The 26,921-nt window shown below is 45.2% G+C and overlaps 1 protein-coding gene across 3 annotated transcripts in view; it reads right to left on the bottom strand.

Moving 5' to 3' along the window:
* The window catches only part of RCBTB1 (RCC1 and BTB domain containing protein 1), a 330,491-nt gene that overhangs the window by 210,709 nt on the left and 92,861 nt on the right, over positions 1-26,921 (bottom strand). For all 3 annotated transcript variants that reach the window (XM_069205364.1, XM_069205366.1, XM_069205365.1), the window contains exons 4-7: positions 26,247-26,413; positions 20,715-20,873; positions 19,778-19,885; positions 4,949-5,091 (exon numbers count right to left, since the gene is read on the bottom strand). In XM_069205364.1, the coding sequence (XP_069061465.1) occupies positions 4,949-5,091; positions 19,778-19,885; positions 20,715-20,873; positions 26,247-26,413 (577 nt within the window). The remainder of the gene's footprint in view (positions 1-4,948; positions 5,092-19,777; positions 19,886-20,714; positions 20,874-26,246; positions 26,414-26,921) is intronic.

Raw genomic sequence — 26,921 nt, 5'->3', positions numbered from 1 at the left:
TTGTCATGTAAACATAGGGTGACCAGATTTTGAAAAGCAAAAACCTGGCCAGGTACTGAAGTAGGTCTAAAGGAAAAGAGGACATTATGAAATTTTTTATATCAGGCAGTCACCAGTAGGTAGTTATAGTAAGGACAATGTTTCCATAGAAAAAGCATTTTTTGACTTGTTTATATCTTTGGAGCCGTTTGATGGATCTTCACAAAATGTTTTTTAAAAAGTGTAGCAATGATTCTTGTTAGGCACGGAGAGTGTATGGGTGATCCCTCAAGTGGGAACTGAGAAAAAGAGGGAGTGGGGGGGGCATGCGTGAAAAAAGTTGTGTTTCCCATGTTAATTCCCAAAGGACCTTTAGACAGGTCTACAGCCTGAACCACTTGACAGAATTACACCAAATTTGGAAGAACGCTAGCTTTCGGTATGCAGATTGATCTTTTGTTTATTTAGAGTAAATTTGTTCAGAGGTTTTGGAGATATAGAAGGGAAAAATTAATTTGTATATCACTGGCCGTGAATAATTTGCGAAAATTTGCACATGTTTGCAAATACGTGTGTGAAAAGACGCGCTGTACTTGGCTGACCACAACCTGGCTAGAAAGTCGCACTCGCCATTTTATTTCACGGGACACGGTCCCCAGGGGTGAAATTCTAAACTGAAAGTGGCATAAGGGGTCAGGGTGAAGGTACCCTGACCCCAGGAAGTGATCTAGGTGTGTTTTAGGGGTAAATTATGGGTATAAAATAATTTTTAGTTGCCATGCAGTATTTGCAAAGTTCCGCGAACTTTGCAATTTAGTCACAAAATATTCGCAAATATGAGAAGAATTGAAAGAAAAACCATAGATTTATTCATACACTAATTTATTCACTTATACATGCACTCAGGCGCTCATTTACACATCCACTGAGACCTACTCACAGACTGACACACACACTTTCAGACCCACTCAGACACTCACACACCCACTCACAGATTCAGTGCCAGGGGCAGGCCCTGTGGCCAACCTGTGCTGCGCACGGCCAAAGGCCCTGCATGATGTGGCTTTGGGTGGTTATAAGGGCTTGCAAACACTGTCAAAACTGTTCTGACTGAATACTGCAGTTCAAAATGATCTTAAGAGACTAGTCTCTGGTACTTTTACATATGTACCGTAGTAGATAGATTTAAGTTATTTTCACATAGAAGGTTTGGTACACTTGGTACCTCAGTAAGTAAAGGACTGTGAACCTACTGTACCCTGTATAATTGTACTCGGCACAAACTTTTTCTGAAAGAAGTATGCACTTGTACTTTTGCACTCTTCATTTACAAAACATTGTCTATGTCAAAATAGCATGATTATTTCCTCTCTGTTCCCGAGTCACACTTCTCCATGCACTGGCCGCAGAAACGGAGGCTCAAAGTTACCTCTTCCTGCACTGCCTGAACCACAATTACTTTTCACCTGTGGAAATTAGAAAATCGTTAACATTTCAATGCTGCCATGGAGGATCTCTTAACTTTCTTCCTAAAAACCAGAACATGTTTTTAAAATTGTCAAAAGTGTCAGAACGTTGGAATAAACCATCAAAAACTGTGACTGTAAAGGGACATGTGGGACCTCTGATCACCCTACATAAGCAGTAACCGCACCAACCACACATGTTAACCCTCGGGTGAAAGCCAATTACAAATGGCTCAACTACTTTAAGGCCAGAAAGATCAAGGGTAGTCTACTGATGCCTTCTATACTTGCTTGACAAAGAGGGTAAACATGTGGCATTACAGACTCTCTGGAAGAGACAATGGTGTATATGATTCATAGGTCTTCAACACAGCAATTTTATTTATGACCCAAGCATGTTTTCACATGAACATCTTGGAGCTGGAGTGATCACTGAAGCAAACTAAAGTGTAGGTTGTGTTGTAAGAGGAAGTATTTCCCAATCTCACTGCTAAAGAGGAACCTGTGGAAAGAGCTGACACGATATTGGCCAAAGACATGAAAAGCAGATGATGGACAATAGCAAAGATGTTGAAGACTAGTACTTGTCCATTAAAAGAGCAGAAATGTTCTGCAAGAGGAAAGTCAAACATTTCAGTTTGTCAAGAGAGCTACCAAATAATAAGAAAAGTGGTGTGAAAATTGAAAGATAATTCCCAGTGCACATACTGGGTTCAGGGTCATAAATCAAAGGTTTGAGATACTGGTGCTCAGACTCTAATCTGACTGTAAACATCATACTTGGGGGACAACTCCACTAACTTAAGCCTCCAACAAGCCTGAGCAACACCAGGACAATGATCTTTTCATATAAAGCTTTAACACCAATGTCTCCGTGAGCAACAATGCAGAGCAAGGTAAATTTATCAGCAAAGGTTTTAGTCACAGACGCATGACCAATACCATCAAAGCTTTTAGTCATAGAGCACAATTAAAGTTGAGGTGTCATTTCAGAATGAGTACCACAGAGAAATCCTAAAACAGCTTGGATCATTGTTCATGGACACATGGTGCATGATAAATAAGTGGACGCTTACAGGACAATTGAGTGCAGTTGGCAGCTCAGTGCCTCTGGTGCGTTCTCTGCCACATCTGGAAGGATGTTAAGTGGGAGCTGTAGATGCTTGAGAAGTCTGATATCAATGAAAGGCAATTCCATCAGGTTCCCTCCAATAGCCATAAAAAAGGCAAAGAGGTCTTTGCAAGTGAGCATTTGTGTGGACAAAATATTCCCTAGTTGACTCATAAGCAAATAAGACATTACTGCCCATTTGTCTGCATTCTGACAGAATACAATGGCTGCCCGTTGTTCTCCAAACAAAACCTCAACAGGAGACACTATTAATTATAGGTGCATGTAGCATCCTGATGCATAAAACCATTTCATCAGAGACTGAGGTCTTCCCAATGCCACCAGAGAGAAGCTGGCAGAGCCCCAAACACCAAAATGCCAATGATGATATCCTCATCTACACATCATCTGAGCAGAAACACAATAAGTGGTTTAAAGCAACATGGCACAGGGTACATGAATGTGGCATCACTCCATTCAGTTGTAAGTGTGAATTTGTGAAGTCATAGCTTTAATTATTCACATACATCTTTTCCGCATGTGGATTCATGACCTACACCATGAGAATTCACATTTCAAATCAGCAGCTTCTCCCCAAAGTACATCACAAGGTGGAACGTCTGGGCCATGGTAACCTCTTAAAGTAGGTTCAAATGTAATGCTGCCCCTAACAGAATTTCTGAGGGGTCTAAAGCCAGGGATAGAATGGAAATAGAACAATGGCCACGAAAAGCATTCCCTGCCACATATTATGCTCCATCTAGCCACACTATCAAGCTGGACACGGATGCCAGCCCAGGTAGACAGAGCTGGGTTTTAAAAAACTGGCCAACAGGATCAACTGCCACTAACAGCACACATAATGCCTGCTTTGAGTTCACAAAAGCACCAACACCCTGTAATTGAAAGAAATGGTCTCTACAGCTCTAGAGGTATAAACTCCTGGTTAGACAACCCAGCAGACCCCCATCCATGCCACATCGTGAATATACATGTATGATTATTCAGCCTCCACAAGGGCCATCAATATTCAAGATAGAAGAAACCACTCAAGCTACCCTTATAGTAGTTTTTTCTTTAGTCCTAATTCGAGCTGATCTGGAGATTCGGTGGAAGAATATTTTGGAAGAAAAGATGATTGAACCCCCAAAACCAGTAGGAAAACATTAATAATCATAATGGCTGGAAAGGAATTGGCAGTATTAGATGAAGGCTGGCACTTACTCGGTTCCACATACTTATACTACAATAATTTGCCTTCCGCACTGTCCAATTAGTACATGTAGGATATCAGGGACGGATGAAGACCACTTCACACGTATACAAAATGGAAGCTTCCAAGGAGTAGTGGCCAGAAAGGAAGGTCAAATATCTCCAGGTAACCCACATAATTTCCAAAGAAATTAGAAAGATACCATAGAAAAGATAAATTTTGATTTTTGTACCACCCTGGATACCGGACAATTGCTGGTGGTTGCTGAACATTCTCTTTTCCACGGGGTTGAGAAAATGAGTACCATATCCACTGATGTGGTGATACAAACGCTGGAAAGGACCCCAGCGGACGCTGGTATTACAGACAGTAAAGGAAGCATTGTTCCCTTTTTCAAGGGGAAGACTTCCAAACCTACCTGAAAGCCACAGCTATACAATTGAGAGTGCAAATTCATGCCTCAATGGCCCCAAAGTCAAACGAGGATGCATAAGGCTTCATATGGACCATGACAAAGGTCTCAGGATTGTAAAGTGGTAAATAAGTGAGTTGGATCTCCTCATATTGAAACTGAAGGACTTTATTCTAACACAACATTAGCGGGGGCATCGCTACCTTTGTTGATAGAGATGGTTGATTTCAGTGAGTGATGCTACATTTAGCATGCATTCGAAATGCAGGCCTCTTACGACAAGGCTGCACCAAAGGTTATTTAAATGCACACATACCCTGGCTGGCTAAATAAAAGAAGCTTCTAGCTCTCGAGTCACTGGGCCAGACAGACATAACGTGCATCATTTACGTAGCAGTCTTGGGAGTGATGAATACTACGGTACCCCATTTACTCTTAAGTCACATGGTAGGTCTAGTGGCAGCCCTCTCTTTGTGTCATCTTCCAACAGAACAGGCCCCTCCCGAAGATTGTTGCACAAAAATGTTAATGGAAACGAAAAAAGGTATATGCGCTGAAAGGTCAGTCAGAACTAATTCAATCGCCAAAAGCAACAGGGTTAATAATTAAAATATAATTTAAAACATAATGAGCAATAATTAAACCAAAGCTTGAAAAGCGCAGGATGCGCAGTGAGCATTATTAATCAGTATGCTGGCATGCTTCCAATGATACCGATTGAGGAGAGAGAACTGAAATAATCTACCAAGCATAAGGACATACATTACCTTTCCTTTTCCATCATGATCTGTAATGGGCTTAGTTGATTACTTTTACTGCCAGTTCCCAGCTGCCCATAAGTATTAGCTCCCCAGGCATACAGCAAGCCCTCATCTGTTAGTGCTAGTGTATGTGCATAGCCACAGGCAATCTGCAAGTAAATTTAGAAGAGTTACTTTTGAAGGACAAAGACAACAGACAGGAACTGTTGCATGTACTTCAGTAGGTAAATGTAAGACACATTACATACCAAAAGAAATCTAAACTGACATTTCTAAATTATTTAGACTAAACACAAAGCCCAACATGTTATCAAAATAGTCATGCAAGCACTGCAATTTCATAAGACCACTGAATACTCTCATATCTACCTAAAAATATGTTAGCACTAGAAGAAGTGGCATTTTGTCCTAACCGGTCATCGCAATTAGCAACAGAAGCTGAATTTGATGATTATACAGGCAACCATCAAGAACAGTACTTTACAGTTAGAAGTTATCTGAAAGAGCCCAGAAGCAAACTGAACAATGTTTCAAGGTATGCATGCATATGCAAAAACATCTGTGGCACTGGTACACATGGGCCAATATTGTTGGTCTTGTGGATGCACAGGGGCCAATTATGTATTCTCTTCCAAAGGCCTCCTTAGCAACCTCAGCACAGAGGCACCCGTATGCAGAATCACTCATACCTCAGCCTGCTCCTCCTCTTCCTCAGCACAGAACCCTTCCCGGCATTCCCTATCCTTCAGCTGCACATCCCAGTACAGATTTTAATCGGATTGCTAATCTGAGGCATGAGCTGTAGTACCTGTAAGTCTTTACAACAACAATAAGTCAAATACCAAAAAGCAAAGAAAAAAACCTAGGACTCGATGAGGCACTCATACCTAACATGGAATGACTAGGGTAGTAAGAAATTTAGAGAATTCTCGCCCCCCCCCTCTTTGCCACTTCCTTCTCCATACTAATTATTGGCCCCTACCAGTCACAATGAGTAACTTATACTGATCTCATTTTTTTCTTCTATTTATTTTCTATACATATACTCTTGCATATTGGAAAACAAATGCACCACTGTATAAGGGGGAATCCAGGAATGGAGGAAATAAGGACTTCCTTCGCTCTTTCTTGGTTAGCAGCCACCATCAGATAAGTGGCTTATTATAATCAAACCACAGTACAATCTTGTCTCAAGACATGAGCCTCGATGGCTTCGAGCCTCAACTTTCACAGGATGCCAAGTCACCTGGATTCACCCCGAGCAACAACCTAAATCTCAAGGAACAGTCAAACAGTTTTTTTCAGAAATGTTCCTTTATTTTTTTTCTATATTTCTTTATTAGCATTTATAAGTACACGTTTCAGTAGGTAGCATTGCTATCCAATAAAGATTTCCACTGTTCTTATACAGTTGCAAAAGCAGACATTGGAATAATAATGATGTGGGTGAACATGCAGCAGGATACTGTAAAAAATTCAGAAGGACGCATGATAATGATCACAACACTGCAACTAAAGAGCATTGCAAATATCCCTCAAATGTCGAATTGTACAAGTGCCCTAATATAAGCTTAAAATAGTGTTAAAAAAAAACAAAACAAAAAAACATTAATAATTTCTCCAACATACCCACCTCTCCCACCAGTTATCGTTTTTTACAGTGATATGGAACTTGCTTGTCGCTACATGTTTCCCACACCCAATAGGTGTATATTACAGTAATCAACAAAGAGTAATGTAAGTACACCTAGGGTGGTTTAGCTATGGCCAGGTACCCCTATCTCGTTCATCTGAGGTATCCTTGAAGTCCCATCCATTTCATTTCCAGGATCAAAATACACTTAATTAAAGGGTTCCAAAAGCGTCTGGGTAATTGCCCCCATGCTATTAGGGCTTCTGCTACTTTAGCATCCCTACCAGTTCTCCTAAGATGCGCCTGTTCCGATCCAGCCCATTCAGTTAAATCTTTTTTCCAATCTGCAATTGCCGGAGGTTGAGAGCTCAGCCAATGTATCGCCACTTTGTCCTAGGAGTGCATAGCACCTACTCAGCGTCTTTTTTGGGTTCTCGGGCTGCAAACCCAGCAAACATCGGGCTGTGGCACATCCCAACCTGTTGTGTTCTTTATCTGGGAAAGTACATCCACCTAGAAAGGAACAATAATCGCACAGTACCACATCATGTGGGAAAAATCAGGAACTCCATAACTGGGCGATAGAATGCAATTGCCTAGGGGAGAGATATACCATATGCACATTATTATATTGTATTTGCTTGAATTGTGCACAGGTGGACGCCCTGCATACACTGACGTGGATTTTTTGCTAATCTTTTGGGAGTAATGGGCTCATAACAAAGACGTTGCCAGTCTCCTCTATGCGTAGAGGGGCTACCATTTTATCCACTCAAAGGACTCTGTATAAATGAATTATGAGTCTACGAGCATCTGCCAGGTTTATCAAAGTCACCACTGTGTGTGACAATTCAGGGGCGTCAGGGAACAATAGCCAGACTTTTCGGGCTGTGGCTGCAATTTTGGTGTACTGAAGGAATTGTCCCCTTCCCATTCGAAACCTCTTCATTGCCTCCTTTATAGTAATAAAGTATCCCCCATCCGCACTCCTGCCATTTAACAACTGACATATAGGCCCTCATTATGACACTGGCGGTAAGTACGGCTTACCGCCATGCTGACTGCCGCCAACATACCGCCGACGCAGCAGATTACCCATATTATGACCCACACATAGCAATCTGTCACTATACAGCCACACACAAGTCCGCCAGACCAAAGGTCAGTGATAAACTAGCGGTAGCAAAACCCACACTGTTAAGCCAACAGAACTGCGCCCACAGCATTATGACCCACGAATCACCACAGCGGACATTCAATGTTGCTAAACCACTGGCGGTACATACCGCCGCGCTCAAAATACACACAACCTAACAAAACTACACCACATTGAACAATTCAAACGACACACACACACTACACCACTATAAAACACACACCCACATTACCCACAACCCTTTACCAATACAAACAAGTGCCACAAGAGAGATAGCAAGACCACAGACACACACCACCATCACCTATACACCATCCACGCACCCTAAATCACACACCCCAACACTGCACCCCACACACCCTCACCCACATCACTCATAATACACCCATAGCACCACAATACCACCCCTGGTTCTCTGTGGAGGAGCTAAGGGTCATAGTGGAGGAAATCATCTGGGTAGAGCCACAGCTATTTGGATCACAGGTGCAGCAGACGTCCATTGCTAGGAAGATGGAGCTATGGTGGAGAATCTGCGACAGGGTCAACGCCGTAGGACAGAACCCCAGAACAAGGGATAACATCAGGAAGAGGTGGAATGACCTACGGGGGAAGGTATGTTCCACAGCAGCAAGACACCAAACAGCTGTACAGAGGACTGGCGGCGGACCCCATGTCCTCTCCCACAACTAACAACATGGGAGGAGCAAGTCTTGGCAATCATGCATACTGAGGGTCTGGCAGGAGTAGGAGGAGGAGGACTGCACTCTGGTAAGTCAAATCTCTATTACAATCACCCCCCCCTACCTGTATGCCATCACAATCCCCCACCCTTACCCTCACTCCCATCACTTCACCACCTCCCATATACCCCACCATCACAACCCACTCATCCCAATACCAAGCCCTGCATGCAACACCAATGCATGGACAGCCCTCAACAAACCTACATGGACACCCATCACTAAAGCATGCACATTAGAGAGAATCAACTAGCCCACAAAATCACTACTCACACAAGGCAAAGCTGGCAGGGCAATAACCATACAGGGCAACACGCCCATGCACAAGATGACATACACACAGAAACAATAACACTGTATTTACATCCCCACAAGTCCACCCCACCCAACGTCACCGGAGAGGAGGTGCCAGCAACTTCCAGTCCACCCCCAGAAGAGGCCCACAGTGATGACAGCAGGTCTGGATCTGGATGACCAACCTGGCCCATCAGGGTTCTCCGGAAAGTTGGTAACCCAGGCACAGTCCCATACCACCACAGAGCCTCCCCCCTCAGGAAACACCAGCACAGTACCCACCCAGCAGGCCCATACCTCTGTCCCCAGGACACGTCAATCAGCAGTGTGTCCACCACTACAGGGACCCCAGGCCACCCCACAAACACAGGTTACAGTGAGTGGCCATAGAAGTGGGAAAATCAGCCTACCAGTGACAATGTCAAATACAAAACTGTCAATGTAAAGAGTTATTACAGTGTCTTACCTGTGTGTCATTGGAAGTACTGTTGTATTATTGCACTTCTGTTGTCCTCGTCCTCATCCTCTGCCTCCTCATCTTCACTGTCCACAGGGTCCACTGCTGCCACACGCCCATCTCCAGCCTCATCCTCCTGCAGAAAAGGTACCTGGCGACGAAAGGCAATGTTGTGCAACATACAGAATGCCACGATGATCTGGCACACCTTCTTGGGTGAGTAGCACAGGGATCCACCTGTTAGATGGAGGAAACAAAACCTGGCCTTCAGGAGGCCGAATGTCCTTTCTGTGATTCTTCTTGTTCCCCCATGTGCCTCATTGTAATGTTCCTCTGCCCTTGTCCTGGGATTCCTCACAGGGGTCTGTAGCCATGAGAGGTTGGGGTAACCAGTCACCTGAAAATATCGAGGGACAACTGTCTGTTAGACACAGATTAACCCTTAGGGCCCACACCATACTCATACACCAACAACCCCTGGGTGGGAACCAGGGCTCACCTATTAGCAACACCCAGTGCCTCTGGAGTTGAGCCATCACATATGGGATGCTGCTATTCCTCAGGATAAAGGCATCATGCACAGACCCAGGATACTTTGCATTGACATGGGAGATGTACTGGTTCACCAGGCACACTATCTGCACATTCACAGAGTGAAAGCTCTTTCGATTTCTGAACACCTGTTCATTTCTCCGGGGAGGGGACAAATGCAATATGTGTACCATCAATAGCCCCAATAATGTTGGGGATATGTCCCATTGCATAGAAATCAGCTTTCACTGTGGCCAAATCCTCCACCGGGGGGAAAACGATGTAGCTGCGCATGTGTTTAACCAGGGCAGGCAATACTCTGGTGAGCACTATTGAGAACATTGGCTGAGACATTGCAGCTGCCAAGCCCACTGTCGCTTGGAAGGAGCCACTTGCCAGGAAATGGAGCACAGATAGGACTTGCACAAGAGGGCGGAACCCCGGTGGGCTGACGGATAGCAGATATCAGGTCAGGTTCCAATAGGGCACACAGCTCTGTGATTGTGGTCCTGTCAAGTCTAAGTGAGGATAATGTGCCTGTCCTCCATTGTTGCCAAGTCCACCAGGGGCCTGTTCACGGGGGATGTATCCATCTCCTATTCATCCGCAGCGGGTGCAATATAGGGGGTAAACGGTAAGTAGCTGGTTAGTATTCCATATTTCCAAACACTACACTGCATTGCATGTTGTGACTAACGCAATATTGTTGTATAGGCCCAAATGGTGACTATGTGTACTGTGATGTAAATAGGTGCCATGGCCTGCCCCCCCCCCCTCGTGTGTGTTGGGGGGGGGGGGGTGTAAGGGCCCTGGGCAGCGTGCTGCATTTATGGTGGGCAATGTCTGTGCGTATGAGGATGTGAAGGCTATGGTGGGCCATGAGTGTAACAGGCAGGACGGTCTGACTGATACCTTTTCCTATGTGTATTTCTCTGCAGGTCAGCGCCCATCAAAAATAGGGTACATGGCGTGCCATCGGCAAGGACATGCGGACCCCTAGGGGTATATGGCAGGCAGAGCACCCACTATGGCAAACGGTGGGAGGACCTGAGACGCTGGGCACGGAAGACGGCAGAGGCCCAGCTGGGGATGGCCTCCCAATGAAGAAGGGGTGCCTGTCGAACCTTGACTCCCCCCCAGATGGCCCGCATACTGGCGGTGGCCTATCCAGACCTGGATGGGCGCTCGGGGGCGTACAGTGCCCCAATATACTACTTGTGTGTGGTTTGGTGGCTTTCGGGTGGGGGATGTGGGCCTGTGGGTGCCCCTAGGCCAGGCCGGCCAGTGCAGGGTAGGGCCCATGTTGGGCAGGGTCTGATGTTAAACTCCTCCAAACAAGCTAGTAGGCCTCTGCTACTGGACAGGGGTCTGTGGGTCTCAGGTATGCTGCAATTGGTGTTAGGTATCCCTGGCCATGGGCTGGTGACTAGCATTGTGACTGGTAGTGCACTGCCTACTGCGTAGGGCTGTTCCCTGTGTGTGAGTGTGTTGTGTACGCCAACGGTGGTGGTGTTGCCGCCACTGACAAAGTGTATCTTTTCTCTCCTCCCCCCCTCTTTTTGTTTTATCACCCTGTCCTTATGTGCATTAGCATCATCTGGTGGAGGAGCAGAGGCACCGGCGATAGGGAGAGCTGCATCCCACAGGGCCCAGGAGGTCGAATCCACTGACTGTCAGGGCACCAGTGGGATGGAGGGCGAGGGAGAGCACCACAACGGAGACTGGAGGGGACAGGTCTGACAGTGATACCTCCTCCGATGGAAGCTCCCTGGTGGTGGCGGACACTTCTGTGCCCACCCCAACTACAGGTACAGCCGCCACCCACATACCAGCACCACCCTCCCAGCAGCCCCTCAGGGTGTTTCCCGTGCCTGCTCACCCAGGAGGGTGGGCATCTCCTTCGCCCCAGGCACCTCAGGCCCTGCGCCCCAGTTAGCCCTGCTGCCCAGAGTGAGGAGGCTATTGACCCCCTGCGATCCATCTCCGTTGGGCAGTTGACCATTGTGAATGCCATCCAGGGGCTGGCAGCCCATTTGCAACAAACAAATGCATTCCTGGAGGGCATTCACTCTGGCATGGAGGCCCAAGACAGATCAATCCAGGCTCTGGCCTCCTCCCCGATGGCAGCCATTGTCCCCGTTTCTAGCCTCCCCCCTCCAACCTCCTCTGCTCAGTCCCATTCCCCTCAACCCCAACCTATCCCAAGCACATAGACAGACCAGCATGCACCCAGGACAACACACAGGAGTGGTTCAGGCAAACACAAGCACCACTCATCATCACACAGGCACTCACACAAAAACCATCCAGATGCAGACATACCAACATCCACTGCCTCCACTGTGTTCCCCTCCTCCTCATCCACCTCCCTACCAGTAGCGTCTACACTCACACCTGCATGCACTACATCCTCATCCACTAGCACCATCGTGCCTATCACTACACATCCCTCACTGGCAGTCACCACCCACATTTACATACACACGTCCCCTGTGTCCTCTCCCACTGTGTCTGTGCCCCCTCCTCCCAAGGTACCCAAACGCAAGCACTCAGACACGCAACAGCCATCCACTTCATAACAGCATCCAGCCCGTGCACCTGCACCCAAACACAGCAGACAGACACCTCCTACAACCACTCCCTCTTCCTCCACTCCCAAACCTTCACTCTCTTCATGCCCCAATGTCCCAATGTCCCTAGGAAGCTTTTCCTCTCCACCACTGACCTCTTACCTACCCCTACTCCCCGCTGTCTTTCACGTCTGGCCAGGGTGAAGAAAACCCAGGCAACCACCTCAGCCACCCCGACAGCTATTGCAGGTGGGAGAGGATCCCCGGGCACCAGGCAGCAATGCTGACAGGGAGCCTGCACAAGGTACTTCAAGGAAGGGCAAGGAGGCACCACCAGCTGCGACTAGGACGGGCAAGGAAGCACCACCAGCTGCAGGTGTGAAGGGTAAGGGGCAATACCCGGCTGCTGACAGGAAGGGCAAGGGGCCTGCACCAGCAGGAGGAAGGACAGGAGGCCTGGTGCTGGGACTCATTCGGAGCCCCCACCATAACCATAGTGGTTCAGCTGTCCGAGGCTGCAGGGGATGGGCTGGAGCCTCCCCCCACCACTGCCAGGACCGCCACCAGCACCGACGCTAGCAGCAGCAGCAGCCCCAGTGGGCAGCCGTCCGAGGCTGCAGGGGATGGGCTGGAGCCTCCCCCCCACCACTGCCAGCACTGCCACTAGCACCTCCACTAGCACCACTGCCAGCAGCAGCAGCCCCAGTGGGCAGCTGTCCAAGGCTGCAGGGGATGGGCTGGAGCCTCCACCCCACCACTGCCAGCCCCAACACCAGCCCGCCACTGCTACCACTGAGCAGCCGTCACCGCCGGCAGACAGTGTGTAGTCCTGCCTGCATGGGCTGTTGTGCGTCCTGGCCCCTGCAAATCCAGTGGGTCTGACACCCAGGTGAGAATCTGTGACCTTGCACTCCCCAAGATCTGCATCACAGAGCACAATGCCCCCTCCAGACCAAGCAGTGGGCAAACCATCCACTTGAAAGACTGTGGCCTTGCACTCCCCAGGACCAAGCAGTGGGCAAACCACCAACTTGAGACTGTGGCCTTACACTCCCCAGGAACAAGCAGTGGGCAAGCCACCCACGAGAGACTGTGGCCTTGCTCTCCCAGGACCAAGCAGTGGGGAAATCACCCACGAGAGAGACTGTGGCTTTGCACTCCCCAGGACCAAGCAGTGGGCAAACCACCCACTTGAAAGACTGTGGCCTTGCACTCCCCAGGACATCGCACAGGGCATGTAGACCCCTCCAGGACCAGTGGTGTTGTACCATCTTCCGGCTGAGGTGCACCCCCCCCCCCAAAGTCCCTGTCCCCCTGAGGTGCCTGTGTATTTTTGGCCTGATGTCCCTGTAGTGTTCTCTCCGTGTTGTTGCAGGAGTGAGGTGGGGCCTTGGACTATGTGTTGTGGCCCTCTGGCCCACGGACATTAAGGGCTGGGCAGTGTCCCTCCATTTGTAAATATGTATATACGTTTGTAATTTAATGCACTTATTCATGTTCTTTAATCGTGTTACACTCACTTTCTTTCAATCATTTTGTCCTTGCATTATTCCTATGGGGTACGGGTGGATATGTAATGTTACTGCATTTGGTTGTGTGTATGGTGTTGGGGGTGTTGCATGTGTGTGTCACTCTCTTTTTCCTCCCACCTCCCTAGGTGGCAGTACTCACTGTGGTCGTCTTCGCCAGCGTTGGTGTTCTTAATGCAGGAAAAAGGTACACGAGCATGGGAAATATGTGCAACTCGGGCTCCATGGCGTCGTGGTTGTTCCCTGTGTCTCCAGAGGTGAGTCCTTTGACTTCTGTGTTCTGTTTCCGCTGTGCTTTTGATGTCATTGGTACCACCCCGGAAAAGCTGGTGAATAGGCTGCTCATAATGCAGTGGGCGTACATTGTCTGCCGCCTGGCTGTTGGCGGTTACCGCTGTGGTCCTCGTTGCTACTGCCGTGGCGGTCAGTGTGTTAAAGTGGCTGGCTGTCTGAGCGGTTTCCACCATGGTCATAATTCCATTTTTTTTACCGCCGGCCTGTTGGCGGTATTACCGCCGCTTTATCACCGACCGCCAGGGGTGTAACGAGGGCCACAAGTCTTCTATCTGAGCAAATGGGTGTAGAATTTTCCTTTAGTTGTGTAACAAATTGGCCTGGCTGGTTACTCACAAACCTAGATGATGTGGAGTCAAGAACTGAATGTTATAGCTTCAACTCTGGGTGGGTGCAGAAGTTTGCTCATGATGTCAGCTGTTAGACTGAGTATCCCTACGAGGTGTGAGACCCAGAGGAACATGTCCTGCAGTCTGCATGCCTCTGCAACAGGTTGAGAAGGGAGAACCATAGCTCAGGAGCTTGTCAAAAGCTCTGTTGCTATCTTATAGACCGGACTATAAAATTCATATGTATTTGTCTCATGTACACATGTCTTTTAAACTGTTCTGGTTATCTAAAGACTAGATTCAACAGAGCCGTTCCAGTCAGTACTACTGTGGCCAAGGACTCTCCATCTACTTCCTAGTTTCAAATCTGGCATGAGACAGAAAATATTTCATTCTTCGATTCAGAACCTATGGAATACCGGGACAAAAAGTTATATGACATCACTGTAGTTTAATGAAATGTGTGTAGCACACAGTCTGTCGAAAGTATTGCTTGTGGTATTCGCCTTAAAACGCAACTATTTACACAGTCAGCCAGCAGCTTTTTACTCATTTTTTTGCTACTGCCCAGAGACTGCTCTGTAAAAGCACTATACAAATGCATTAGATCAATCAAGCATAAGCTCCTAAGGAGAAGAAGTGGGTTGTCTGTCAGTATGCACTCTGTCCAAGCAGGGACCCTCACTCTAGTCATGGTAAGGTAGATACACACCTAGGATAACCCCTGCTTACCTCCTTGGTAGCTTGGCAGAAGCAGTCAGGTTTATCTCAGAGGCAATGTGTAAAGTATTTGTACAGTCACACACAGTAACATAGTGATAACACCACAAAATGACTCAACACCAGTTTAGAAAAATGGCCAATATTTATCTGAGTAAAACAAGACCAAAACAACAAGAATCCAACATACACAAGCAAAGTTATGAGTTTTTAAAGATTAAACTTCAATAGCGCAAATGGTTAAAATTGGTGATATCACAGCGTCGTGACGGAGTCGTTCCCAACAATCAGACATCAATGGCACTGGTCACAGAGTCACACGGACCCCCAGGTACAGTACCTTGTGAAAATGAGGAAACAAGCCAGTGCATGGAGTCAGGGATCGAGGTGTGGCTGGATCCGGTGTGGCATTGGTTCCAGTGCTGCAGAGCGAAGGCATCGGGGTGAGGTGTCGGGGGTGGTCCTTACTTTGGAGGTAAGGCAGTGTTGGTGCGAATCGCCAGATCCTTGCACTTCTGGCAGGGTCGATATTCAGCTGTCAAGAATTGGTGCGGAGACCTCACGGGGTCACGGTCATGCCACGAGTCTGCATGTGCCGCAGCGGAGTCGGTGTCATGGACATCAGTGAAACGGCACTTCGGAACTCATGGAGTCGTGGATTTCGGCGAGGCTGTGGCGGCATCTGGCCTGCGGGGTCATTGCACTCCAGCGGGGGCCACGGCTTCAGTTGCAGGCGGTGTTGTGGGATCCGGCAGCGGCGTCAGTACAGGCATCGTCCAAAGCCGGTGCACGTGGTTTTTCACCAGCTTCTTCTTTTACGGGCCCAGGGACTGGATTAGGCACTGTTTGGCAGGGTGGGAGTCTCAGCAAGAGAGTCCAGGTGCTGGCAGAGGAAGTCTTTGATGGCCCTGAGACTGCAGAACAGGGGGCAAGCTCAGTCCAAGCCTTCGGAGAAACTTCTCAAGCAGGATACACAGAAAAATCCAATCTCTGCCCTCTCTAAGGAAGAAGCAGCAACTGCAGGCCAACTCAGCAAAGCACATACAGCAAAGGGCCAGTATTCCTTCTCCAGCTCTTCAGCTTATCTCCTTGGCAGAGGTTCCTCTTGATTCAGAAGTGTTCTAAACGTCTGGGGTTTTGGGTCTACTACTTATACAAATTTTTGCCTTTGAAGTAGGCAAACTTCAAAGGAAAGTCTCTTGTTCACAAGAACCTGCCTTGCCCAGGACTGGCCCCAGACACACTACACGGGGTTGAAGTCTGCACTGTGTGAGGACAGGCACAGCCCTTTCAGGTGTAAGTGGCAGCTCTTTCCTCACCACTTGTCCAGGAGACTCATCAGGATATGCGGGCTATATCCCAACTCCCTTAGGGCCACTGTCTACAGGGAATTCACAACAGCCCAACTGTCAGTCTGACCCAGACGTGAAATACATAAGTGGGTACAGGCACAGAATGGTTTAAGCAAGAAAATGCCCACTTTCTTGGGATTTTCAAATAGACAATCTAAAAACCAACTTTACCAAAAGATGTAGTTTTAAATTGTGAGTTCAGAAACCCCAAACTCCACATCTCGACTTGCTCCCAATGGAAAACTGCACTTAAAAGATATTTAAAGGCAGTCCCCATGTTATCCGATGAGAGAGATAGGCCTTGCGACAGTGAAAACTGAATTTGGCAGTATTTCACGATCATAAAACACATCAGTACATGTCCTACTTTTAACATACACTGCTCCCTGCCCGATGGGCTTCCTAAAGCCTACCTTAGGGGTGCCTTACATGTACAAAAATGTAAGGGTTGAGCCTGGCAAGTGTGTTCACTTGCCAGGTCGAATTAGCAGTTTTAAAACTGCACACACAGACAATGCAGTGGCAGGTCTGAGCAATGTTTACAGGGCTACTCGTGTGGGAGGCACATTCAGTGCTGCAGGCCCACTAGTAGCATTTGATTTACAGGCCCTGGGCACCTGTAGTGCATTTTACTAGGGACTTACTAGTAAATCAAATATGCCAATCATGGAAAAGCCAGTTGCACATACAGTTTACCCAGAGAGCACTTGCACTTTAGAAGTGGTGAAGTACCCAGAGTACCAAAAACCAGCAAAAACAAAGTTCAGCACACAGTCACAACATAGGAAGCAGAGGCAAAAAGACAGGGCGAGACTACACCAAGGATGCCATGGGGAATAAACCGCTAAGAAATCCAAAGGAGGGGAGGCATAGTCCCTACAATAAATTAGCTGGAAATGAGAAAAGCATGCTTCTATCCACGCTCACAGTTGAAGGAAAAAACTAAACTTCGAAAAGTGTACCAACAAGGGAGAATGGGCTATGGCCACGTACTGCATTAGCTTTGTACTGGCTGTGCAAGGCTTTGGAAAAAAGGCCTTCCAAAAGCATATTAGTTGTCAAAGGATCCTGTGCATAGATTTATTTTTATAAGTGATTTTCTTGCAACAGACAGCTTGGCTAAGCACATCTGTACTGGAGATGGCATCCATATTTCTCATCCTCCTCGCAGAATACTAGTGGAGGAGTCTATGTCCTTACTGGGACCTTTTTGTCAGCGGTGTGGGCAGGGAGGCCTAAATCAACTTTGAAGATGAAAACAATCAGGGTTGTCAACTGGCCATTTGCAGTAGTTGAAGACTTCACATAATCCATTTCGTTACCACCCTGGAGCGAAGGCACCACAGAGGCAGACTGAGCTGAACAGAGAAAGGAAACCAACAGCAACCTATCTCTAATATCATTTGGAGGTGTGACAGTATCAGACATATCAAGATCGGTTCTGCTAATCTGGAGCAATCAAGTATTTGAAGTGCTGAAAAACAGTCACGATTACTATTAATAACGGCTAATCCAGGTCTCTGGGGCCTGCATGACTCACGAGATGTTAGGCAAAGACAACGGAAAGCATTTGCACCATGCTGAATTACTTCGACAAGGAAGGGGAATCAGAGAGGCGTGCAGGGGGACATGCATAAAGAGGGGTACACAACACCATGGATTACCGCTAAACCTTATGGAGGGTGCACACTTCAATCTTAGAGGGTATATACACGCAGCCGGTGCCACAGTTAAGGGGTGCCCATAATGTCCTCAAGCAGTGTTATGCACAGCACATACAATCGGGGGGGAAATCAGAGTCTACGGGCATAAAATACTACACACATTTACCAGGGACAGCCAACAGACAATCTCTCCACTGGGGTGTAGGTAAAAAGCATGTACCCCACTACCATATTAAGCTGCCATCAATATTCTAAGTTTAGAACAAGTCTGCAAAATGCACTTATTAAATGACTGATTACAGAAAAACCAGGCAGGCGTTTCCCAGGCAGCAGCGAGGGAGACTAGCTAACCGAGTGAGTCAAAGCACTGCACACGTTTATAGCAAGCACCGAAAGCCTAAAGATTAGGGTCAGATGGTTATACTTTTCAATGCTGTACGGGACAGGTGTTTGAATGGCATCATTAGAAACAGTGTATCCCAGAGCAAATGTCCTTTAACTACAGCAATATGGAGCTCAGCACCACAATAGATCATACAGCAATTTTAAACTTTTAGGTCTCAGGTGTCAAGTACAATTCTTGTGTTGTGAGAGATTCCGCTTAACACATTAGTGAAGCCTAGATAAAGTGGTGTGTTGCAGGTTAGATTGGATTTAATATAAAAAAAAAAATCACATTGTGCAATGCCTGGTATACACACAATAGTCCAGGCAGGTTTTCCATTACGAAGCTATATAAATCTTGCCAGCCGGACCACGCATAGGTTCTTATAACCCCTAAAAATCACATCGGAAACAACATCGGAGCAGGTCTTCAAGGACTCTGGATGGCAGCAAAGCCTGGAATATCATGGCAATGTCTCTAAAAGTACCCACTTCAAAAATATCTATTCTATCTACTCCGTAGAGCATATTTAACTTCTCATGGATTACATTTACCATTTCTGGATTCAGTGAACAAATGCCCAAGATGTTGTGCCTGCCCGGTGGATCTATTCCACATGCTTTGGATGGATACCATCATGAGTTAATTTTGTGCTAGCTGACATCAAGCAAGCCACTGAGAGAACAATGTTTCTAGTGTCAAAATGTTCCTCTATGGGCTCTTCCCAAGACTTGAAACTAAAAAGCCACTAAAAGATTTACTGACCTAGACTTATTACCAACCAAATTAGTGATCACAATGTGATGTAAGCCCTCCATCTTTCCCAATATTAAATAATGGAGAAGTGAGGTTGCAAGGTGGGCTGAAGCAGAGGCGGTGGCCTTGCGCAGAGAAGAAGAGAGAGAGAGTTGCGTAAAACAGCCATGGCAATATATATTGGGATACAAAATTACATGATTTTAATGAACACTCTAAAGAAAAAATTTCTCCATTTGTGAAAGAAGATATAGTAGCTAACCAAACAATCCTGAGAGGGCTGCACTTCACGCACAATGATAAGAGGCAAAGCAAGGAGTCTATCAATGCTACACAGCGTGGGAAAGGAAGCAAAGAAGATGACCCAAAAGCAACGGGAGGTTTCCGAAGCTTCACAGGCATGAAGGACGTATTTAATGGCCTACCTGAAGGACACAGACTCCATGTAATGTGGCTACCCGACAAGGAGTTAGTTGGTTACCATTATTTCCAAGTCCAAGCTGACCATTGCCATTGTAACCCCAGCCGTAAACCTGGTAACAAAAAAGGAAAGCCTTAGAGGACTAGGAAGAATACAAACAAAATACACGATAAACATGTCACAGGTAACATCATCAACATGTTACTTGGTTACTTTATGTGTATGTTTGGCATGTGGGGTACACATAAATCATCAAATAATAAATTAACATGCACCTCTTTTCTAAAATAAATTAGTCAGAGAATAGCAAAAAAGGGGAAAGGCTGTCAAGTGTTACCTTCCAGCTATTCGAGTTGGTAAAAAGTGACAGACTTTACATTGAAAAAATAAAATGACTAGGATTAATCTGAGATCAGTATTGTGGGACAACATATCCTGTTGAGTCGAACTTGCCTTTTAAAACACGAAACAAACTGTTATCCATGCAGGCAAGTTACAAAGGCCTAATGTCAAAATGTCATAAATATATAAAAATGAGGAGACCTGTCCTACCTAATCTACCAGACTACATGAGACATCTAGTTTACTCCAAAAAGAGCAGGCGCTGCAAACTTTGAGAAGAAATCCAAAACTAGTTGACAAATAGCTCTAATGGATTAAATCATAGTTATAATTCTATTGCTGCCAGATGACGAGGGAGGGGACGTACAACATGGGAACTACTAGAATAGCTCAAATGAGTAGGCAGCTGAAGTAGCAGTTGCCATGAGAGTTCTCTAAAGTGAGGCGTAGGGTTGCATGGAGAACACTGACTGTATGTAATTGTTTCTTTATTGACTTGCATATAAAAGTTTCATCTCCTCTCTTTATGAATTATTCTGCTGTACGATTTCCATGTAAAAGAAAATAATTGGAATTAAAAAAAAAAAGAGCAAGAATACCTCCCCATTGTCAATTACGGCCATGGAGGACGTCTGTCCACATGCAATGCTGACCACCACTTTACTTTGTAAGCAGTTTGATACTTTGCGAGGAGTTGGTTGATTTGCTGTTGATCCAGATCCCACCTGACCACAGTTGTTGTAACCCCAGGCATATACCTGTTAAAGACATACAAAAAATTCAATTTACATGTGGTTCTGGTTTGTGGTTTTGCACTACATGTCCTAGAAAATCCATGTCATCTGCAGAGCCTCCTAGGGTACTATCTTGCCAAGGAATCTTTAACCTTTAAATGGGGAATGTCGATACCCTACTCACAGACAACAGCATCAAAATAGACCAATGTGCTACTTACACACAATTATATTTTAAAGTCTCCTTTTACTCCATCCAAAACTTGCAACATTTCATGTACCTCAGTCAGACCTGGAAATCCAGTGCCTATGTGAAGCTTAACCCCACCAAAACAGGACGTCTGCCATTCATCAAGAGCACTAAGCAACAACTAGTCCAAACTAGGGTCAATGAATTGAATGCAGGTGGATTCGAACCCAAACTCTCACCTAATACCAAGTCACTTGGATTCTCCTTGGCACTAACTCCAGGTCTCTCTACTAAAGAAAATGAAACCATTCCTACCACTAAGCAACTTTAGACTTGCTGTTCAAGCCCTTGTACGTTTGCATATGGAGAGTAGCAATGCCATGCTCCAAAGCATCTCTGATTCCACTCTAGGTCCCTTAAAGGTCTCCTTGATGTTGAAATGCACCTCAGCAAGGTCTGAAGAAATATGATCACAATATTCCACCATACAACTGAATCACCACTAGTTCCTCTTGCAGGCCCACACCATAATCACAACCAGATGCATGTTGTAGCAAGCCATCATGACCAGCAGTACTGCATAGGTAGCTGGCAAACTCACCATATCTGGTGGCCCTCTGCACACCCGTAGCCAGGACACCATTTGAACAGAGACAAAGACATGGAAACAAGGAAAAGAGAAGGCAACAGGCCTTCTTCATCTACACAACTAGGATCTGGAACACATCCTCCAATTCTTCAGGACTGCCCCACACCTGATCAAATTTAGGAAACAGCTAGTGGCAACATATTTAAGACCACTACACAACGCTGCAGTAAAAGGTCACTCTCACTCTTACAAACTAGATACTCCTCCAATCACACCTTGACTGTATCTTTGTCGTTGACTCAGTACAGCACTCTGATGACTTTTAGCTAGGTTTGTAGTATGCAAATTCCACATAAATACACTCATTGTTAGGTGGGTGTAGAAAGCAATGAGTGCTACACCTCTCATTACCCAAGCGTCACATCTAAAGAAAACTGACTTTGTAATTTGTTCCTTATTATAAGCAACCAATATGGCTTGCTACCTTCATGTTATTGCATCTCTTTGCAACACACACTTGCAAAAACAAAAATTGTATTCACATGTAATATACACAAAAGGATAAAAAACAATACAAGAATGAAAAATAACTTGGGTCAAGACAGTGCGAACATGTTACTTGACTTTGATAACACTCTTTCTGGTGGCTTATCTACCTAACCGCAGGCTGCTCGCCTTTGAATATCCTCCAGGTACCAGACTGTATCCAGAGAATTCTCCAGCAGTGCTCCTGCGCGGTGGGAGGTGGCATTGTGTGGCTTCATAGTGGCTCCATCCTGCCCCAGAAGTGACCAGAAGAAATCTCATTTGCGCCACCCCTAGGCACTCACATCAGTTTCTTGGCTTATTCTTTTGCTCACCCTGAGAAGCAGTGACAGTCTGGTGATTGCAATCTTGAAACCTTTTGAATTGTTAGCGACCACTCCATAGCACAGGAAGGTAAGAGGTCAGTGAGGGTTCTACGGTTAAGGATATCCACCACAAAGAATATTACCAAAGGTAGGTAAGTTGCTCTTCTGATGGATACTTCTAACTGCAGATTCCTCAATATATGAACAGACACCGAAGTACTACCTCTCAAAGGGTCTATGAAATTAACTCAAATCAAAAAAGTCCTGCAGAACCGAGTGGGTGAAGTATCCTTCCTGTCCGAACTGACAGTAAAGGCAGTAGTACTTCGTGAACATATGCACCAGTGCCAATGTTGCAGCCTGGCAGATGTCAATGACAGGAACCCTTGCATCAATACTGTCATAGCGACCTTGGCCCTGCTGGAATGGGCAGACAAGGGCAAGGGCTATTTCCTGGCCAGGTTGTTGCATACCTTAATGCAGAGGACTATAAATCTCAACAGAATTCTCTCCTGCACAGTCTTCCCTTTCTTTGCAACAGAAAACCCCAAAAAAGCAGATCATCCACTTGATGGCCCTTGGAACGATCAAGATAGAACCAAAGCCCTTTTAGAGTCCACCCAATGGAGCCTCTACTCCTCTTTTAAGGGGTGACAGGAACATAGAATGTGGGGAGAGTAATCAACTGCCAAATGTGGAGTCACAACCTTTGTCTGGATAGGTGTCCTGGTCCTGTGCACCCATTTATCTGTAAAAAATGGTGGAGAGCAAGTGAGCAGCTATGCGTAGGCTTGAAGGGCATACAAAGAGGAAATATCAAGACCAAGTTTAGATCCTACTGGTGCATCTCAAATGGTTTCATAGGGAATATGTGTCAAACCTTTAAAGACCGCGGACCACAACTGGTGATTTAAATGACAACGCCTGATCTGGCAAAAGCAGAAAGGCTGAATGGGCCAGACAAATAATCATTTACAGGCCCACCACAAGTCCCTGATGGCTTAAAGAAAGAATAAACACCTTTCCCATCACCAGTCACAACTGTGAGCTCTGGATTGGAAAGAAAGAGCAGCTTGCTGCAGGACAGATTGTGACTGGTCAGCAACCACTGAAAGTCTTGGGCCATCTCTCTTGAGATCTGAATGGAGTCAGAGGCACCCTTCCTTGTTGCTGGTACTACTGCATTTCAGGTTGTATTGCACGACCCACATGTGCCATCTTGTGTTGCTGATAAGGAGTATGCACAAGGCTGAGAAAACAAAAAGCCTCAGATCCAGTCTCAGACCCAGGACCAAACCCAAAAAATATCTAGATAATAACCTAAATGTTCGTGATGTGCTCCGGTGGAGGGAAGGCCTTGAAATTCACCCTACCTAGCATCACCTCAATGAATGGAAGACTGTGTGGGGATCACACTCAGGCTCATTTATTGTGAAGCCCAACAATTTTAGGAGTTCTGCTGTCGTTCGGAGGTGGTTTACGACTTCCCAATTGACACTCGTGTGCGTGGAAGCATATAATGGCATCAGTATGGGCCCAGTAATGAGTCAAGAAGCCAGACAGTGTTGGGGGAGGACCCTGCAGTTATCTGGGGCCCAAAGGCTTAACAGAGGGGTTCAGAAGCACACTAAAGAGTTGCACTATGGCCAGAGCCACTGGAATTATGTTACTGCGCAGCCGCAGCTTTTTTCAAATTATTATGGATTTACTGCATTTGCCAAAAAATTAAGAGAGAAACCCCCAAAACCAGTAAAGGGACAGGGTTAATTTACAATACACAAACACAACATTCCCTTTATAGATGCTTCAATATCAAGCCCAGAGAAGTATTTCTGGCACACCCCTATTGTTTCTCAATTATGATATAGTGGTTATTTTGTAGCTGTGTTAAAACCTATAATACAAATAAAAAACACACTTGTTGCAATCCTTTTCTTATTTATATTAATAATATTTTAATTTAGCGTATACTTATATAAAATGTTCCCAAATGTATTCAAAAACAATCCCAAGGTGCTCTTAATTCATTAGTTTTTAACATTGAAAACTTTTGTTTACAAAACCTATTGCACAATATTCCTATTAAAAATATAAAAAAACATTTCACAATCAAGACTACAAACACTCATACAGTGAGACTTAAAATACGGAGGAAACAAACGACGGGAATGATACTGCCCCAACGACAAAAATTACTAAAGGCACCACCGAGAAACAGTTTTTTAATCTCTAAACTAAAAAGCAATTCTCCAATTAAAAGAAGAAAATAAAAGACTGACAATTTTGGAGTGATTTGTTCAGGAGAAGGTGGGGTGAACTATCGGAAAGATCACCTAAACACTGCATCAACACTTTTTTTTATAAACACTTGTGTATGAGCAACTCTTATTTGCATATATTGTTTAAAGGTTTTTATTTAAAAAAAAGTTTTTATGAAAAAAATCTAATAAGGATATTTTTCTATAACAAAGACTGTATGAGTGCAGTTTTGATTGTGAAAATGTTTTTATATTTTTAACAGGAATATTGTGCAATAGGTACTATAAACAAAAGTTCAATGTTAAAAACTAATGAAGTAAGAATTAAGAGTACCTTAGGATTTTTTTTAATACATTTGTGAAAATTTAATATAAGCATACAATAAATGACTATTATTAATATAAATAAGAAAAGGATTGCAATAGGTGTGTTTTTTTATTAGTAGTATAGGTATTAACACAGCTAGAACATAACCACTATATCATAATTGAGAAATAATAGGGGTGTGCCAGCAATACTTCTCTGGGCTTGATATTGAAACATCTATAATGGGAATTTTGTGTTTGTGAATTTGCTGCATTTGCCACATAATCCATCATCAACCGCATAATCTGTAAATTTCAAACAACAAAATTTGTTTCCAGCTCAAACGGTTCAAAAGTTACAAAAAACTGAGTGACACGTGTTGCTGCGCAAGATAACGCCCTTTGCAAAGGTTGACTTGTCACCTCTCTGCTGCTTGCTTCTATAGTTGGGTGTTAACCTGGCACTAATAAGTGTAACCTATATCCCCCCCAGTGTTAACAAATGGACAAATGAGAAGAAAACGAAGTACTACTCTCATAAAATGTGCGGCATTATGACACATAATTTGCCTTTGCTTGCCACATAATTTGGTCAACATTGCCTCATAGTTTGTCCTTCTTCTGCCACATAGTTCCAGTGACCCGGATTTTGGCTTCCTTGGAGGCCTCAATTTGCTGTGGGTTCAATGACTGCCCAAGGAACTCGGGTGCATCAGGATGAGCCAAGCTACAAATTCACATCAGAAAGCGCAGACAGTAAGGAACAGATATCAGCATGCAAGTGTGGTGGTTATATGCGGATCCACTAATTCACTTCCAAGACGGTACTGAGGCAGCACAGAGCCAGATGATATCACCAACCAGCAGGAAGAAGCACTGCTGGAAAATTCTCTGGATTCATCTGGACCCTGGGAGACAGTTGAAAGCTGAAGAATCTGCGGTTTGAAGTATCCATCAGAAATTTCATTTTTAAGAAAATTCCCGGTATAAACTACGTGCAAGCAATGGTAACTACTCACTTCTAGGCATCATCAAATATCATGCTTTGTAAGCACAAGTGGAGTATGTCATTTCCAAATGTAAGAAAAAGAGGCAGTCAAAGCAGCTCCACTTCAAGCTAGGGCTTGCTATGCTGCAGGTAAGTGCTACAAAACCAAAAAATGTACCCTAGAGTGATCACAGCTGTAGACCTGCCTACCGTACCTCTCCATCTGACGTAAGCACCATGGAGTGATGGGATCCGCATGAGACATCTACTGCTTTCTTAATGAGCAGGTTGGTGCAGACCTGGACAGGAGAGATCCCCTGGTTTGTAGTTCCATTTCCAAGTTGACTGTATCCATTATGTCCCCACGCATACACCTCGCCATCTGCATGCATGTAATAGACTTGTTACAATAAAGCACATGCTACACACAGTAAAAATGGCAGAAGATTTATGCAACAAACCAGTGAATTCAGGACTTCTTGGCAAAAGTCAAACAGCAGGTATCAAATGGTGTGCTATTAGACATGAAGACAAAGGGGCTACTTTTCATTCTGAAGTGCTTTAGATAAGGGGTAGTTTAGTAACACATAGTATGTTTAAAAGTGATTTTCGGATTGACAGGTTTTTCAGAAATGCTCTTCCTAGCAGTCTCAAAAGTGATGCATTATCAAAACGTAATTATAAAACTTGAATGGCAGTCTGATGTTTTTTCAAACCTAGATCCAAATTATGCAGAAAAGCGTGCACATTTTATAATTATAGCACAGTCAATAATAAGCCATACCATGTGAATCATTTCATATTTGAAAGAGTATGATGTTAAGTATTAACTCATGAGTGAAGCTGGATTCCAGAAACCAGATGGCAATACAGAGTACAACTATAGTAGA

Source organism: Pleurodeles waltl, chromosome 8 (assembly GCF_031143425.1).
Source record: "Pleurodeles waltl isolate 20211129_DDA chromosome 8, aPleWal1.hap1.20221129, whole genome shotgun sequence".
Taxonomy (NCBI): Eukaryota; Metazoa; Chordata; class Amphibia; order Caudata; family Salamandridae; genus Pleurodeles; species Pleurodeles waltl.
Note: the sequence above shows the minus strand (reverse complement) of the source record. Positions and strands in the feature narration are given on the sequence as shown.